This window comes from Lepisosteus oculatus, chromosome 23 (assembly GCF_040954835.1).
Source record: "Lepisosteus oculatus isolate fLepOcu1 chromosome 23, fLepOcu1.hap2, whole genome shotgun sequence".
NCBI classification, from domain to species: Eukaryota; Metazoa; Chordata; class Actinopteri; order Semionotiformes; family Lepisosteidae; genus Lepisosteus; species Lepisosteus oculatus.
The window spans coordinates 4,436,097-4,452,046 of NC_090718.1; the positions used below are offsets into that span (position 1 = coordinate 4,436,097).

At 49.9% G+C, this 15,950-nt stretch overlaps 1 protein-coding gene across 4 annotated transcripts; it reads left to right on the plus strand.

The window, feature by feature from the left end:
- The first annotated feature begins 508 nt into the window (after positions 1-508).
- LOC102694977 (tripartite motif-containing protein 16-like protein) lies at positions 509-15,868 on the plus strand. 4 transcript variants are annotated; one of them, XM_069183067.1, is made up of 10 exons: positions 509-592; positions 1,187-1,309; positions 6,168-6,620; positions 7,571-7,666; positions 9,149-9,382; positions 10,377-10,536; positions 10,940-10,996; positions 12,262-12,318; positions 13,637-13,711; positions 14,545-15,868. In XM_069183067.1, the coding sequence occupies exons 3-10, from the start codon at positions 6,228-6,230 to the stop codon at positions 15,078-15,080; spliced, it is 1,608 nt and encodes a 535-aa protein (XP_069039168.1). In that variant the 5' UTR covers positions 509-592; positions 1,187-1,309; positions 6,168-6,227; the 3' UTR covers positions 15,081-15,868. The 4 variants fall into 4 exon arrangements, with proteins under 4 accessions (XP_069039168.1, XP_015193294.2, XP_069039169.1 ...); XM_015337808.2 differs by lacking the exons at positions 509-592; positions 1,187-1,309 and adding an exon at positions 3,768-4,039; XM_069183068.1 differs by lacking the exons at positions 509-592; positions 1,187-1,309 and adding an exon at positions 5,303-5,746 and having other exon boundaries at positions 10,407-10,536.
- Positions 15,869-15,950: the final 82 nt, after the last annotated feature.

Here is a 15,950-nt window from a genome sequence, read left to right on the forward strand (position 1 = left end):
ATGATGATGATGAAGACGGAGAGGAGGGCCTTCAGCCCTGCTCCCTGCTGTGGCTGTGAATCAGTCGGTTAGGCTCGGGGTCCCGGGGGTGACAGTCCGGCCTCCGCGCGCTTGAGAAACCTCCGCAGAGCGAGCGGGACATGTGCTCACTCGGCAAAGAACGCCACAGAGTGGCATTGAAGGGGAAAGAAAAACAGTTTTCATTAACCACAGCGGTGAAGTTCATTACGGTTAACCAGCTTTTCTTGCTCATTCACAAGAATAAAAATAAACTCAATACAAAAAATAAAACTTTAAAAAATGGGTTGAATAAAAAGCATTTCAAAAGCTGGAATTGGAGTTTTATGCTCACACCAAATGTAATCATGATGTTTAGTCTCATTAATAATAATTCCTTTTTTGGGGGTTATTTATATATAAATTAAGGTTGAAATATAAAATATTCCTCTCACCTCTGTCTCATTAAATTAAATAATTAAGTTCCTATTATTGTGAGTAGCTGTGGGTGCATTTTATGTACTTTAAATGTGTTGTGTTTCCAGACAGTGGACTCAAAATGCAGTGACCCAGTGAGATTCATCTGGAAACGAAGGTAAACAGCAAGATTATTAGAGCTGTTGCTGGAGCAAATGGTAGAATTCACTTTGCCATTTTAAGCAAAGAATGCTGAAAGAGTCCTGAAAACATCCAATGCTAAATTACAAAATGAGTTATGCAAAAGCAGCACAACAAGTGTGGGACCTCGCTTCCAAGGGTATTGGTTTATTTCTGCTACTGACTGGTGTGAAGTTCAGGCTTGATGCTTTACAGCAGATAATATTCCTGGAGCTCCCAGACTCTCCCTTCGCCTTCCAGCTGTGGACCTCTCAGTCTGGGGCTCCAGAAGGGATCTTGGCCTGTTCAAGTGTCCGAGGGCACAGTGAATTTAACAGCAGCAGCTGCAAGGCGGGGTTTCTCTGCGGTCCAGACTTGACTCTCAGCAGTGTTTTTGAGACCGCCTGGAAACCTGAAGCAAAACCTTGAAATGAAAAGGCAGCACAGTTAGATTTTTCACGGCAGTCATCGCGCTGGTTTGGTTCACACATGAGCTGTGGAAAGATTGTAGGCAGACTTCTGTGATGCTTTTTACTCGCTCCGGGAGCTAGGATTGGCCGGTTCACAGTGCTCTTTTCTTGGTTGTGAGCAGGCAGGCCAGATTAGCAACGCAGCCATAGCATGAAGAAACAGAGCCAGTTAGAGCAGCAGCCAGGGCCAGTGGACTTTACCGATGCAGTAAACGCAGAAGACGATCTGAATCGTCAATACACAGGTGAGTGTGCACATTAGCGGACCTCACTAGAGATCAAGAGAGGGAGAGTTTGTCTCTGTGATGCCCATATTGTCCTGATGAGACCATAGTAGAATCCACATCAACACCCAGAGCCCTGCATCTGTGACTTCCTGAAGCTCAGAATCATCCGTGTGCTCTGTCTGATCTAAGGACTCTTTACGCCTATAAACCTTAAATTTCATTGGCTGGAGATCAATTGCATTGGGCGGGGCGGGGGCTCTGTGGTGAAGGATCTGCGCCTGTGGCTGAAAGGTTGCTGGTTCGAATCCCGCGGCCGGCAGAGGAATCCTACTCCGTTGGGCCCCCTGCGCGAGGCCCTGAACCCCAGCTGCTCCAGGGGCGCTGTATAAATGGCTGCCCCTGCGCTCTGACCCCAAGCTTCTCTCCCTGTCTGTGTGTCTCATGGAGAGCAAGCTGGGGTCTGCGAAGAGACAAATTCCTCATGCAATAAAATTGTATAGGGCTAATAAAGTGATCTGATCATGTGACCAGCGAGCAGAAATGGCCAAGCCCCCCCTTTTCTTACTTGTGTTATTCATTGTCATGAATGTTTTATCCGCCTGTTAATATAGTTGGGATTATTACCATTAAAAGGCCACTCGCAAAAGGTGGTCCTTGTTATTCTCGCTCCCTGGCTGAAATCTGAGACGTTGTAGACGGAATGTCTTTGAACTTCTCTGTGCAGCAGGCGCGTGGGAAAAGAAATCGGACATGAAAACCTCCGGCCCTCTACAACACACACAGCTCCCATTCTTCCACAGACCAGAGTCAGTTGTCACGGATTCCTGGATTTGGCTAAGAACATTTGAACTACCTGTCTGAAGAACCCGCTAGGTCAAATGACCTAAAACAACTTATACCTTATATTCAGTTCCATTCAATTTATTTTTATATAGCGCCTTTCACAACACGGTTGCCCCAAGGCTTAACAATGCAAGTGACCACCATACATGTGGTGAATAATATGTCAGTACCCGGTTGCGATTGAGGTTTCAATTGAAGGCGCGGGCGGTTTACATTCACGTCGTTTGCTGTGTATCAGATGCTTCATGGCGTCCCAGCGGTCACTTGGGTCAACAGAGAGTCTGGAAAGGCAGCTGATCGTGGTGTCACGGTCAGTTTGCATGGTGTAACTCTGCCTAGCGATCATTCTGGAGTCGCTCACCCATTTTCAAAAACATCTTTGAAACCAATGGCAGTACTGATCTGAAACTCCTTATCTCTGAGTTCCTCCATATCCTAGATTTAGACTTGTTCTGGAAAGGTCAGTAGATCACAGGGTTTGCTCATTTTATTGGAACAATATTGAAACGTCTTTTCTAAAGGCACATGGCCCTGATGAGCCAATGACATTTCTGATGTGCATCCATCCACTTTACGGTCATGGGGGAGCTGGAACCTATCCCAGCATGCAATGGGCACAAGGCAGGATACACCCTGGGCAGGACGCCAGTCCATCACAGGTCACACACAGACGCAAATACTCACATCAGAGCCAATTTTCCCAGCAGCAAATTCACCTACCAATACGGCTTTGGGACAAAACCGGAGCACCTGGAGGAAACCCACGCAAACAGAGAGAACATACTGTACAAACGCGACAGAAAATGAACCCAGGGCCGTAGTGCTCTGAGGCAGCAGCACTCGCCACTGCGGCACTGTCTCCTATGCATTTGTTTTGCAAATGCTACATCATTGCTGTAGTAGATCAGTGCAGGCTGGTGAGTAATCGCAGGGGTCTGCACGGTGCCGCATTGATCAAGTCCTGGGCTGGGCCCTTCTTACCACTGGTGAGCACCATGAAACTCGTGGGGGCAAGCTGGGACGATGTGCTCAGGCCCGTGAACATGCCTGTCCCAGCTCTAAGAAAAGAATGGGACATTGTCCCATAACAGGGTGCACCCACAGGTGCTGCAGACAGTGCGTCATGAGTGCACAGATTGTATTCGTTCCAGTCCTATGGGCCTGTGACTTTCACAGGAGACCCCCATCAGCACGGTGAATTTACCTGTGCCATCACTGTTCAATTAAACGCCCATGCTCCTGCTACCACTATCAAAATACTCATTATCCTCAAAAAAACAAACCTTTGTAAATACATTGCCCTTATAAAGGATACTTTTCTTTGATGCTCAGTACATACATTACACGCATATATCATGAGTTATTTCAAGTAGGGAGCTGCATCAGCATGCAAAGGCTGCAAGGGATCAGGTGGCGGGTTTATTCCACGATGAAAAAGGAAAAGAAACAAGGTTTCGGCCGTGGAGCCTTCTTCAGGTGTATCACAAGTTATACTTCAGACGCCAGAGCTCTTAGTCTTAAAAGTCCTTCTGCAGATCTTTTGATCATTGTGTGGTAGGATTAAAGAAAAAAAAAACATGCAAAAGGTTATCCCTCCCTGCTGTGGAGGGGCGTTGGAGAGTGAGGGGGGTCAGGTTGGGGGCTGGAGCGCTGGGTCAGTCAACGAGCACCTGCCTGTGGAATGTGAAGGACCTGCATTGTCAGGAGGCGTTGAGCTGGTTGACTAAATGAGACTAAATTGGCTATAATTCAGAACACCTGAGCAAAAGATTTGGCGTCTCTTGATTTGATGCGGTTCTGCAGCTCTTGGGTTGAGCTTTCAGCTGATGGCAGTACTTTCCCCGTGTGTGGCTGGAAGACAGTGATGGTAATGCTGTTGTGAGGAAAGATCAGAGTAACTACAGGGTAAGGATATCATTCCATGTTGTGGGATTTGTAGTTGACACAAGCTGTGATGTCAGACAGTTGTGTGTGTTGACAGACAAGCTTGATCCTAAAAAATAGGTTCTAAGCTCTAAATTGAGGAGTTACTGAGGACTAGTCTCATCAGCTTTTTTAAGGGTCATAATTTAATGAGCAATCAGTGATGTAGTTTTAGATTTAATTCTGTTTTGTGTATTGTACTTTATGTAATGCCTAAATGCATTAGGGATTTGTAAAATCCTTAAATTTGCTGTAATTGGTAAAAACCAAATTACCCCCCCACCACCACCACCAGCCCCATTTCCTCGGCTTATTTTCCTCTTTCTTTCTCGAACCTTTGCCGTTTGCTACTTAAACGGCTTTCTGAGCTTTTAAAACCTCTGCAGCGCACCGGTGCCTGTAAAACCTAAGGTGTCTTTGGATGTTTCATCCATCCACTTCCTGTTTTATCCAGTACAGGGCAGCTGGGGGGCAGGAGTCTAGCCCAGCATGCAAAGGGCACAAGGCAGGGTACACCCTGGATGGGACGCCAGTCCATCACAGGGCAGATGAAATGCTAACCACTGTGTCACCTGGTGCTAATTAGCTCATCCCTTTTTTTCCTTGTGAGGATATTAGCATTCCAGCTGTTATTTTAAGTCCAGACTCTTTAAACTTCCTTAAATCTCCATTAGGCATTTGCCTGTAAAATATGACATTTTACTCCTTCTGTTGGTGAGTTTCTCCATAGTGCGAGGTACTGGCCCCTCTGCTGTTCTCTGCTATAAGTATTTCCATGTTTGTGCCTTTAAAAGTGAAAACCAGAGGCCCCTTTACACAAAGGGTGGTGGGAGTGTGGAACAAGCTACCCTGCGATGTTGTGGAAGCCAGTACCTTCACATCTTTCAGGACAAGTCTGTCCATTAACTGCCATCTACTTGTCGGGCTAGATGGTAGAAGGACCAAGGGACATGATGATGATAATAATTGCTTACACTTATATAGCTTACACAGACTGCAGGGTGAGCGCCCCCTGCTGGTCCCACTGACACCTCTTCCAGCAGCAGCCTCAGCTTTCCCAGGAGTCTCCCATCCAGGTACTGGCCAGGCTCACACTGCTGAGCTCCAGGGGGGCTGCCAGCTGGGGGCTGCAGGGTGATATGGCTGCTGGGATAGAGGCCTCCTCATTAACAGCGAGATGTTAATGTCTCGCGCTTAGTCAGTTACTCCAGCCCCATGGTCTGAATGGCCCATCCCGTGCAGCGTGAGCTCAATTCTGCCCCCCGTCTTTCAGAAAGATTACATCCTGCTCCCCTCTTCTGGATTCCTCTACCATTCCTCCCCCCTCTGCACACGCTCCGTGTGGTGGCCTGGAAAAGTGCCCCTGAGGCGGTCTTCCCCATCTCGGGAATGTCGCCCGACCGGTCTGGGAGCATGCCGCTGGGCGAAGAATGGCATTGGAGTCCGTCGTTGGGGAATTTCTTCGGAGCCCCTCCCGAGCTTGGCCTCTCCCCCTGCTCCGAATTCCTCATGCGCTGAAGCGGCCTAAAAGGCCGTCGGGCCAGTTTGAAGACCCCGTCTCCACCCCCTCCTTTCTCTCTCTCGCTCTGCTGGGCCTCCTGCCCTTCAGCCCAGCCTGGTGTGTTTGTCACAAGTGTTTCAGGGCACTTGGGCACAGCTGGCCCTGTGCTCCGAGACCAAGGCATTAAGGTAGGGTGACTGTTTTTTTTTTAACCAAACAATTTGAAATATAATGAGACGAGAAACACTGTTACTTGTCATGGCTGTAAAAACACACACACACACCCTTTTCAAGCTACGCTGCGTACACTGTTCAGAACATCTACCGGTAATGCGTGGAAAGAACAAAGGGAAATATGTTTGTTTACACAAAGTCCCGGCCAGTTTGGGGGAATTTTATCGATCCCAGTTGGACCTAAATTTTAGGTCTCAAAAAGAGGACGTCCGGTCACCCTAATTAAGAAAACCCCCGAAACGGCACGAGCTGTGTGTAAAAAAAACAAAATGGTGGCGGAGGTAGAATTGAATAATCTGGCATCTTGCAGGAGAGAACTCTGTGAATCTGTAAGTACGTGCCTTTCTGCTCTTTATTCTCTCTCTTTTTCCCCAGCGAGAGCACCCGACCCCTGCCTGACCCCCGCCCTCCGACCCCTCGCTCGCCAGCGCCCCCATGGCCTCGGGCGGCTGGGGGGAGGAGCAGTTCTCCTGCTCGGTGTGCCTGGAGCTCCTCCGGGATCCCGTGACCATCCCCTGCGGGCACAGCTACTGCCGGGGCTGCATCGAGCGCCACTGGGACGGGGGGGCGGCGGCGGGCGTCTACAGCTGCCCGCAGTGCCGGCGGACCTTCTCCCCGCGGCCCGTGGTGGGCCGGAACACCCTGCTGGTGGAGCTGGTGGAGAAGCTGAAGGAGTGGGGTCCTCCTCCTCCTCCTCCTCTTCCTCCTCCCCCCGCCGGGCCCGGCACCGTGCTGTGTGACGTCTGCCCCCGGGACAAGCAGAGCCCCGACCGGAGGCGGCGCGGGCAGCGGGCGCTCTCGGCCGCGACGGGGAGGGCGGAGAAGCAGGTGAGAGGGGCCGGGGCCGGTCTCGTCCGAGACGCTCTCTTTCTCTGGTCGCCATCCCTGGACGAGTGCCGGGCGTCCTTGGGTCTGTTTGATGGGGATGATGTAGAGAGCGGCGCTTTTTTTAGAATGGATTAAAAGTAGCAAGAGAGCGTGTGAGGGTGGGGTGGGGTAAGAAATGAAAAGGCGTCTTTCTAACGTTGATCTGTCATAAAGACAACAGATGTCCGGGTGCTGAACTGGAGAACGCTATTGGCAGGTTTCGCAGCTCCTTGGGGGATAGGGACGAGGAATGGGTCTATTCTGCAGTTATATAGCGCTTTTCTGGACACTCCACTCAAGCGCTTTACAGGTAATGGGGATCACCTCCACCCCCACCAGTGTGTAACATCCACCTGGATGATGCGACGGCAGCCATAGTGCGCCAGAACGCTCCCCACACACCAGCTCTCAGTGGGGAGTAGAGCAGAGTGATGAAGCCAGTTCAGAGAGGGGGATTATTAGGAGGCCATGACTGGGAAAGGCCAGGAGGATATTTGGTCAGGACACCGGGGTAACACCCCTACTCTCTTTGAGCACCGCCCTGGGATTTATAATGCCCACAGAGAGTCAGGACCTCGATTTTACGTCTCATCCTTTTTGCAGTACAGCGTCTCCGCCCTGGACGTGTCTGTTGTTCTGGTTGTATTATTTATGTTTGCATTGTGCGGTGTTGTTTGTGGTACTGTGCGTGTCCTGAGAGATCGGCACGGTTAAGAATTCCACTGCCCGTGTACAACTGGCAGTGGGCTCCTCTACTCTGATGGTGCAAAGGCCCTGCAGTCTCTTCGCCATGGGCAGCCCCAGGGGCCCGGACATGGCGCTGTCGAGTACGTGTACTGTATGTAGCGGCCGCACACTGCCTTTCCAGCGGGGCTCGGCTCAGGCGCGTCCCCACGTCTCCCTGTCCGCAGGAGCAGCTCAGGGCAGCGCAGGCGGAGACCCGGGCGGCGATCCGGCGCGGAGAGGACGAGCTGCGGCAGCTGAGGCGGGCCGCGAGGACGCACAAGGTGAGCGCTCGGCACGTCGACGCGGAGAAGCGCCTCCAAATGGGGGGAGGAAATGAGACACGTGCTCTTTCCTGCGGACCGCGAGTCGCCGGCGACTCCTCCCAGCGCCCGTGTGGGGCCCTGCTTGGCGCTCGACAGGAAGGCGGGCGAGCCGTGCGCGATGAGCTCGGCTCCCGAGTGGTCCTGAGTGGCTCGGGGGGGTGGAGTGGGGGGCCGACACAAAGGGATGAGAACGGGTGTCCCAGCGCCCACTTCGCTCGATCGCAGTGAGCGAGAGGGATCGCTGCCATGGTCGCCCTTATTGAGCAGTGACTGAAAGATTTGATTCCAGTAAAAAAAAAATCCCAAATATAAATCTTTAAAAGGACAGCTGTTGCCCCCTGTCACTGAGTATCTCTCAGCTACTGTACACCAGGACTCGGTGTCCTGCGGGGCTCTTCTGGCAGGCATGATGAGCCTTTTCCTCATGTGAGAGGGAGACCGAGGTGTCCATTGTTGCCAAATGTCTGGTAAATCACAAATTATCTATTTCAGCCCCCTCAACAAGATCTCTCTATCATACGAGACAAAATATAAGCTTTTTGGATCTTTCGGATGATTTTTAACAATTGCACTTGACTCGGTCGATGAGGATTGTTCCTGTGCCTTTTTCACATTCAAGCTCTTTATGATGTGAAATAAATATACTGTATAAAACTTGCAAACACCCATTGTAAGCAGGTTACCTCCATCTGTGGAGCAGCATTAATTTTTTTTTCCCAGAGGGGTTTGCCCCCGCACACCCGCTAGTGGGTCTGTAGTCGCTGACTTCATCTGTGTACCAAATACTGTATCCTTCTGGCTGGAATAATAATAATAAACTTTATTTTATATATCGCCTTTAAAGGTGGCTTCTCAAAGCGCTTTACAGAATGACAGCAATAAATAAGAAGAATACACAAGATAAAACACAATTTCAATATACAGAGGAGACCGTGGATGGGGGTAGTAAGAAAAGCAGAGGGGTGGAGAAGAGGTTTTCTGAAGAAGAGGGTTTTGAGTCTGGATTTGAAGGAGTTTAGAGAAGGTGACTCTCTGATATCCTTGGGCAGAGAGTTCCAGAGCTTGGGGGCATAACAAGAGAAGGCCCTGTCACCTATACAGTACAATGTAGACGGGCTTGGGGGACAGTTTGGAGAGCAGAATTAGAAGAGCGAAGGTTGCGAGGTGGGGAGTAGGGTGATAATAGTTCAGACAGGTACTGAGGTGCCAGAACCTTGTAGGTGAGCATGAGGGTTTTAAAGTGCACACGGAATTTGACAGGAAGCCAGTGCAGGGACTCCAGGATAGGAGTAAGTTCTCTAATGCAACAGCCAAGATGCTTTAGAACTGAAGCCAGCAGGAAGTGTCGTGTTCGGACTAAAAACAAGGCAGTACCCAGTTCCTTCAGCTGTCAAGCCTGTAGGTTCTGCCATCGTGATCACGGTCTGTCCTCTCGATCAGAGCTCTTCTTGCGCAGCCCGGGAACAGAGCAGGGAGGTCTTCGAGGAGCTGATCGGCTTCTTCCAGAGCGCCCGTCTGAAGGTGGACGAGCTCCTCGTGGGGCACGAGGAAGACGCTGGCGGCCTTACGGAGGCCCTCATCCAGCGCCTGGAGCAGAGGGTCAGCGAGCTTCAGAGGAGAGAGGCGGAGATGGAGCAGCTCTCTCACACAGAGGATCACAGCCGTTTTCTGCAGGTACTGGACCTTCACTAAACGAAAATGCTTGCCCTTCTCCCTTTATTATCATAATAATCGCTTACACTTATATAGCGCTTTTCTGGACACTCCACTCAAGCGCTTTACAGGTAATGGGGATCACCTCCACCCCCACCAGTGTGTAACATCCACCTGGATGATGCGACGGCAGCCATAGTGCGCCAGAACGCTCCCCACACACCAGCTCTCAGTGGGGAGTAGAGCAGAGTGATGAAGCCAGTTCAGAGATGGGGATTATTAGGAGGCCATGATTGGTAAAGACTAGGGGGAAATTTGGCCAGGACACCGGGGTAACACCCCCACTCTTTTCGTGAAACACCCTGGGATTTTTAATCTAATTTAATTTTGAATCTTTATACGAGCTGGATCTGAAAAAGTAATTGCGTTATACTGAGTAATACTTGGAATCATCCTGCAGTGTGGATTGTGACTAAGTCACTACAGCGAAGATGTGCTATCGGATCGCCAGCCTGTATTAGAAATAAACTCTTATGGTGCCGATAATTAGGCCGAGTCAACAAGAGGCTTTTGTGAGGGTGGGGGGGCAGTGCAGGAGGGGGTTATAGTTGTTTAAAGCAAAGTTACCCTCCCCCAGATTCAGGATTTGCATCATGAAAGCATTTTTTAAATGCAACCAGCTTCGTAATTTTAAGATGCTGGGGGTGGGGGGCTCAATAGTTTAAATACAAGGGGACCAAAATAGTAGATCAGCGTAAACCCCGTTTGGGAAGGGGTTTAGTTATCGATGCCTCTTAATTTTCTACTTAGATTTTTTTTGATAAGGTCATCTTGATCAGTTGCAGCTTGAGAAATACCTCTCATACAGTACCTTCACGAAGATTTCCCAAATAATCTTGGAGCCCTGGGCCGCTGAGCTACCGGTTTTAGCACAAGCTCGGGAGGCCAGAGCCGAGCCCTGTGGTTTCACTGGGGGAGGAGGGAAAAAACCCACTCTCTCTTTCCCTCCCTCCAGAACTTCCACACTCTCTGCGCTTCCCTGCAGCCTCCGGATGTTCCTGGCGTCGTCCCGGGTCCCGACCTGTCCTTCACGGCAGTGAGGACGGCGGTGTCCGGTCTCCGGGAGAGGGTGGTGGAGGTCTGCAATGAGGAGTTGGCCAAGATCTCCGAGACAGGTGACCCAGAGCCGTTCGGGACTGAATTTCTCCCCCCTTTCCCAGTAAAAGCGATATTTGGTGGAGAACCTTTTTGTTATGGTTTACAGTGATATAGATGTAAAGGGCAGCCGGTTTTGGAACATTATGACCGATGTCCAGGCTCCGATTTCTGCTTTGGCATCTGCAATTCTGAGTCGTATTGCTCCGTTAGTTGGCATTACTTGCTCTAAATGAATAAGAAAAAAAAAACACAGAGGAGGTCTGCCTTTTGTTTGATCTCGCTGTGGGCATGCTTTTCTGCATGTTGAGTACAGCAGTGTCACCTGATTTATAATCCCAGTTGACTTTTTTTAAACTTGCAGAGAAATAATCTTTCCCTGGGAAATGCTGAGTTTGTTGCTCAATCTTGTCTTTCATTTAGTGAAGCGGACGACGGTTTATACCCTGAGCCCTGGGGACACGGACGTGTGTGCAAATGGTATGACTTCCAGTTTTAGTCCTTTCTTCCTGCAGGAAATCTGGATTTTGTTTTTTTTTTAAGACTTCTGTTCAACCTGATCTGAAAACAAAGATGGTGAAGAACCGTTCTGTTCCAATCCAGTTCGAATGTGCAATTTTCCTGCTGATTCATTGTGCCGTCATGAAAAGACCTGATCCGCAGGAGGTAGGAATAGTAACGGTGGAACTAAAAAAATGTGAGCTCCATTCTGGCGCTCTCTTCAGTCTGGGTTCGCGGTTTCACTTTAGAAATATCTTGTTCAACTAACAAGCTTTATTAAACCTAAAAATGACCGTTTAACAGAAAGTGTTATATCTACCGTTTTCATAGTAGGTATCATGATCCTACTGCAGTGTAATAAAAACATCTGTAATCAAAGATTCCTACAGTACCACACAGGGAACTGGACTATTAAATAACACTACAATTTTACAGCCTTTCAGGAAATCCTGAATACCATTTCAAACAATCTCTCGTTTTCAAACCACTTACGAGCACTTAATTTCTTCAGTTACTTCTTAAATGATCATCTAGTTTTAATGATCTGTGAATTCATGGCAGATTTCAAATGCTTTTATACCGATGAACCTATAGATTACATGGCAAAAAAGTTTTGGGGAATCGGGAGTATCGTTTTTTTTTTTCTTCCATTGCAAAACCGAAACGCATCTGAAACGAGACCTATTAAAGGTGATCAGTGGAGGCATTTAAGAAAACTAAAGCTCGACTCTCTCTCTCTGAAGCACAAAGGTGGGTCTGATGGAGAAGCATCACAGGGGGCTTCAAGGGATTCAAGGTTTCCAGAGTCGGAAAATCTGGAACTTCACATACCCGAGTTGTTAAAGCAGAATCGCACAAAGTGTAACGGACTGCAGAGATGTGTTGAAACGCCTGCACAAGAGGAGGCTAGTTGGTGACCTCTGGTGGTCAGCATGTGAACTACCAGTGAGCTTGCCTGGGTCTAGCAGTGGGGAGGGATTGTCTTTTTATGAGCAATTAGAAGCTCTTTCTCTGTTCCCAGTGAATTCCCTCCAGTTCCTGGAGAGGTTCCTGAGGGTGTCTTCAATATTAATGGTGCTTTACACTCCTTCTGTTCCAAATCGCTTGCGTCCTTGAACTTCGTTCTATTGCCTGGTCATAGTGTAAAGAAGGTGAAAGTTGCCCACTTTAGGATAGACCTGTCACTACAGTCCAGTCCTGTGAGTTGAATCCCAGTTCCTTCTTTCTGCTTTTTCCCCCCACAGGGGCCTGTGATCCAGCTGGGACTGTGGAGTCCGGAGCCTCAGCTACCTGCACACCAGGTGACTTTTTTTTCCTCAAATCCTCACCGAGTACCAGCCACCCAGTTTCCAAAAATAGGCTCCAGTTTGCTCGGGACTTGTCAGTGGGGTTTTGAAGGCCAAAAAAGGGCTTTTCATGAAAAGAAATCTTCAAACGGCGTTTTCACTGAAGAGGCTTGGGTGATGGGAAGGAACTGTGGCTACAGTAGGTAAAGACTGGCGCGGGCTCCTGCCCTGGCCTGTTCACAGAGGGGCTCTGTGGCAGGACGCGGGGGCGTGTCGAGCGTGGGGGCGTTGTCTCTAACCGCGGCCGTACTGGTGATCGGGGACGAGACCAGCCTTGGAACCGTGAGCAAAAGTAGCTCGACGTCTTCTCAATGTACGTTATACCGGCTTAACATTCGACCCACATGTGCAGCCTATTGTCAAAACCATCTTTTTTTCATGACTACTGTAATGCGCTACTCGCCGGGGTATCTAAATCTCCTATGAACAAACTACAGTATGTCCAAAATTCAGCAGTCAGGATCTGGACCAGGTCTAGTGCAAGTGATCACATTACTCCTGTCCTGGAGTCCTTGCACTGGCTTCCGTGTGGACTTTAAGATCCTCATGCTCACCTACAAGGCTCTGGCACATCAGTACCTGTCTGAACTTTTATTGCCCTACTCCCCACCTCGCAACCTTCGCTCTTCTAATTCTGCTCTCCTTACTGTCCCCCAAGCCCGTCTACACTCTATGGGTGTCAGGGCCTTCTCCTGTTATGCCCCCAAGCTCTGGAACTCTCTCCCCAAGGATATCGGAGAGTCACCTTCCCTAAACTCCTTCAAATCCAGACTCAAAACCCTCTTCTTCAGAAGAGCCTTTACTGAACTGGTTCCATTCTTCACCCCTCTGCTTTTCTTACTACCCCCATCCACGGTCTCCTCTGTATATTGTAATTGTGTTTTATCTTGTGTATTCTTCTTATTTATTGTCGTTGTCATTCTGTAAAGTGCTTTGCGAAGCCACCTTTAAAGGCACTATATAAAATAAAGTTTATTGTTATTACTTTTGAATAATCAAAACCTAATAATAGCCTAATGAAAACGAGTCCACAGGGGAATAAATCTGATGGGTCCCATCATTCGGCAGCCTCCTAAGATCTTTTACTACTTCCGATCCGATTCAGATCAGATTTAGTTTTCAGCTCTACAGGGAGCTCAGGTGGAGTCTTGGTGACTGGAGAAGACCGATAGGCTCCCTTGAGTGTCTGAATCAAGAATACCCTTGCCTGAGATCCCCAACCTTTCCCAAAAGACATCGGTGCTCTTATCTGCTAATGCCTGTTTCTGTTTAGTGTCCCCAGTGGAGGAGGACGCACTGTGTGGTTTGAAACTTCAGGAGCCCAGAACCAGAGAAGAGTTATTAAAATGTGAGTCTGTTTCTGCTGGAATCTGGGCCATTCTGGAAATGATACCCAAACAGCAGGGTGGTGTTGTAGTAGCACTGGGGCCCTGGGTTCAGTTCCTGGGGTGCTGTTTGTGGAGTCTGCGTGTTCTTCCCATGTGCTAGTAGGTTCATTGGCTTCTGGGAAAGTTGGCCCTGGTATGAGTGTGTGTGTGACCTGAGACGGACTGGCTTCCTGTCCAGGGGGTACCCTGCCTTATGCCCATTGAATGCTGGGATAAATAATCCTTATGCTTACAGTATATAGCACTTCCCATCACCTGTAAAGAGCTACGAGTGGATCCCCTCCACCCCCACCTGGATGATGCTCCAGTCCTCTCCCCACACACCAGCTCTCAGTGGGGAGGAGAGCAGAGTGATGAAGCCAGTTCAGAGATGGGGATTATTAGGAGGCCATGATTGGGGGGGAAAGGCCAGGGGGAAATTTGGCCAGGACACTGGGGTAACACCCCTACCCCACCTTGCATTGCCTAAAGTGGTTTGAAAATGAATAGTGTATATCTACACTTTACTGTATGTACAACCTTCCTTTACTGGTGTAAATATGAGCTTTCTTTAATGCAAGCTCACTGTGTCCATGAATTAATTGGATCGACGTTAATCTAGTTTTTAGTTTCGGAAGCGAATCCAGGCACACCCTGCCAAGCTGCAGGTACAATGAATCCGATCGGTGCAGGGACTGTATCGTCTGTGGTCTTTCACAGTGGGCTCCTGGCCAGGGCCCGTTCCAGCGCAGCCGGGCCGCAGATCAGGAAGGGTCTCTCCCGCCCGGCTCACCCAGGTCTTCTTTCCGGACAGACGCCTGCCCCCTGTCGCTGGATCCGGACACCGCCTTCAGACACCTGGGCCTCACGGAGGGCGACCGCCGGGGCACGCTGAGGCGCGAGGCCCAGCCCCGCCCCGAGCACCCGGACCGGTTCGACTACTGGCGCCAGGTGCTGTGCCGGCAGGGCCTGGCCGGGGGGCGCCACTACTGGGAGGTGGAGTGGAGCGGGCCCAAGGTCTCCATCGGGGCGTGCTACCGGGGGATGGGCAGAAAGGGGGCCGGGCCGCAGAGCCGGCTGGGCCACAACGCCAAGTCCTGGAGCTTGTACTGCTCGGGCTCCGGCTGCTCCCTCTGGCATGATGGGAAGGAGACGGCGGGCGGCCGCGCCAGGTGCCCCAGGGTGGGCGTCTTTCTGGATCACGGGGCGGGGGTCCTGGCGTTCTACGGCGTCGCGGAGGGCGTGACCCTGCTGCACAGAGTCCGGGCCGCCTTCGCCGAGCCCCTGTACCCCGGGTTCCGGTTGTGCTCCACCGTGGGCTCCAGCATGAGCCTGTGCCCGCTGGATTAGCGCCCCCCTCCCTGCTCCGCGGGGGAAACTGGGGATCGAGCTTCCCTGGAGAGTGAGCCCGTCCCTCCAGGTGGGGCTCTGGAGAGTCGGCGCGGCTCATCCCATCCGGGCGCAGTCTAGGCTTGCGAGACGTTCTTTTCCTGCGCGATCGGCATCCAGAGGAGGGGGGGAGACGTTTTGAGTTTGTGAGCCGACTGATCTTTCTCCGCTGCCGAGCGATTTGCTCCGTGCCGGGTTCTGCTTGGCAGTAGCTCTACTGTATTTTGGCTATCCTTTTTGTCCTCCTCTAACGATTTTCGGAGAGATGTTGAAAGAGATTCCGCCTTTTTTGTATCTGTACTTGCCTGGTGAGTTTCATACGAATCCGTGCTGTGGGTTGTGGTACAGGAATCTCTACACAATCGGCTTTGTGCTTCTGTGGTGATTCTGGATTATGTGTAGGTTAAACTAAAGGCTCCGTACACTGTACTGTATGTACAGCCTTCCTTTATTGGCGTAAATATAAGCTTTCTCTAATGCAAGCTCACTGTGTACGTGAATTAATTGGATCAACGTTAATCTAACAGACAATCTTGATTTAATGTACACTCGCCGTATTCCACCTGCAATGGAGCTGACATGTCAGTGCTAGTAGAGATTATTATGGAGAATTTGAATGTGCTCCTGATCAGATGGTGTGATGAATGACTACTGTATATTCTGATTTTGTTTTTTATGGATGTGATTTTTAATGCATGCCCAATAAGGAATAATAAAGATTTTCTGGTGTTGAAGGATTGTTTGCATAAGGTGCGTGTTGCTGTTTATTATTAATATTCATCATACAATATCAAAGGGTGGGTCTTTATTGAAGTGGCTTGTTAATGGAGA

Bases quoted from the DNA above. Each gene is read 5' to 3' on its own strand.
- LOC102694977 (XM_069183067.1), top strand. From the start codon at position 6,228: ATGGCCTCGGGCGGCTGGGGGGAGGAGCAGTTCTCCTGCTCGGTGTGC. The intron at 6,621-7,570 runs GTGAGAGGGGCC...CCCTGTCCGCAG, and splicing joins CGGGGAGGGCGGAGAAGCAG to GAGCAGCTCAGGGCAGCGCA. The intron at 10,537-10,939 runs GTGACCCAGAGC...TCTTTCATTTAG, and splicing joins GGCCAAGATCTCCGAGACAG to TGAAGCGGACGACGGTTTAT.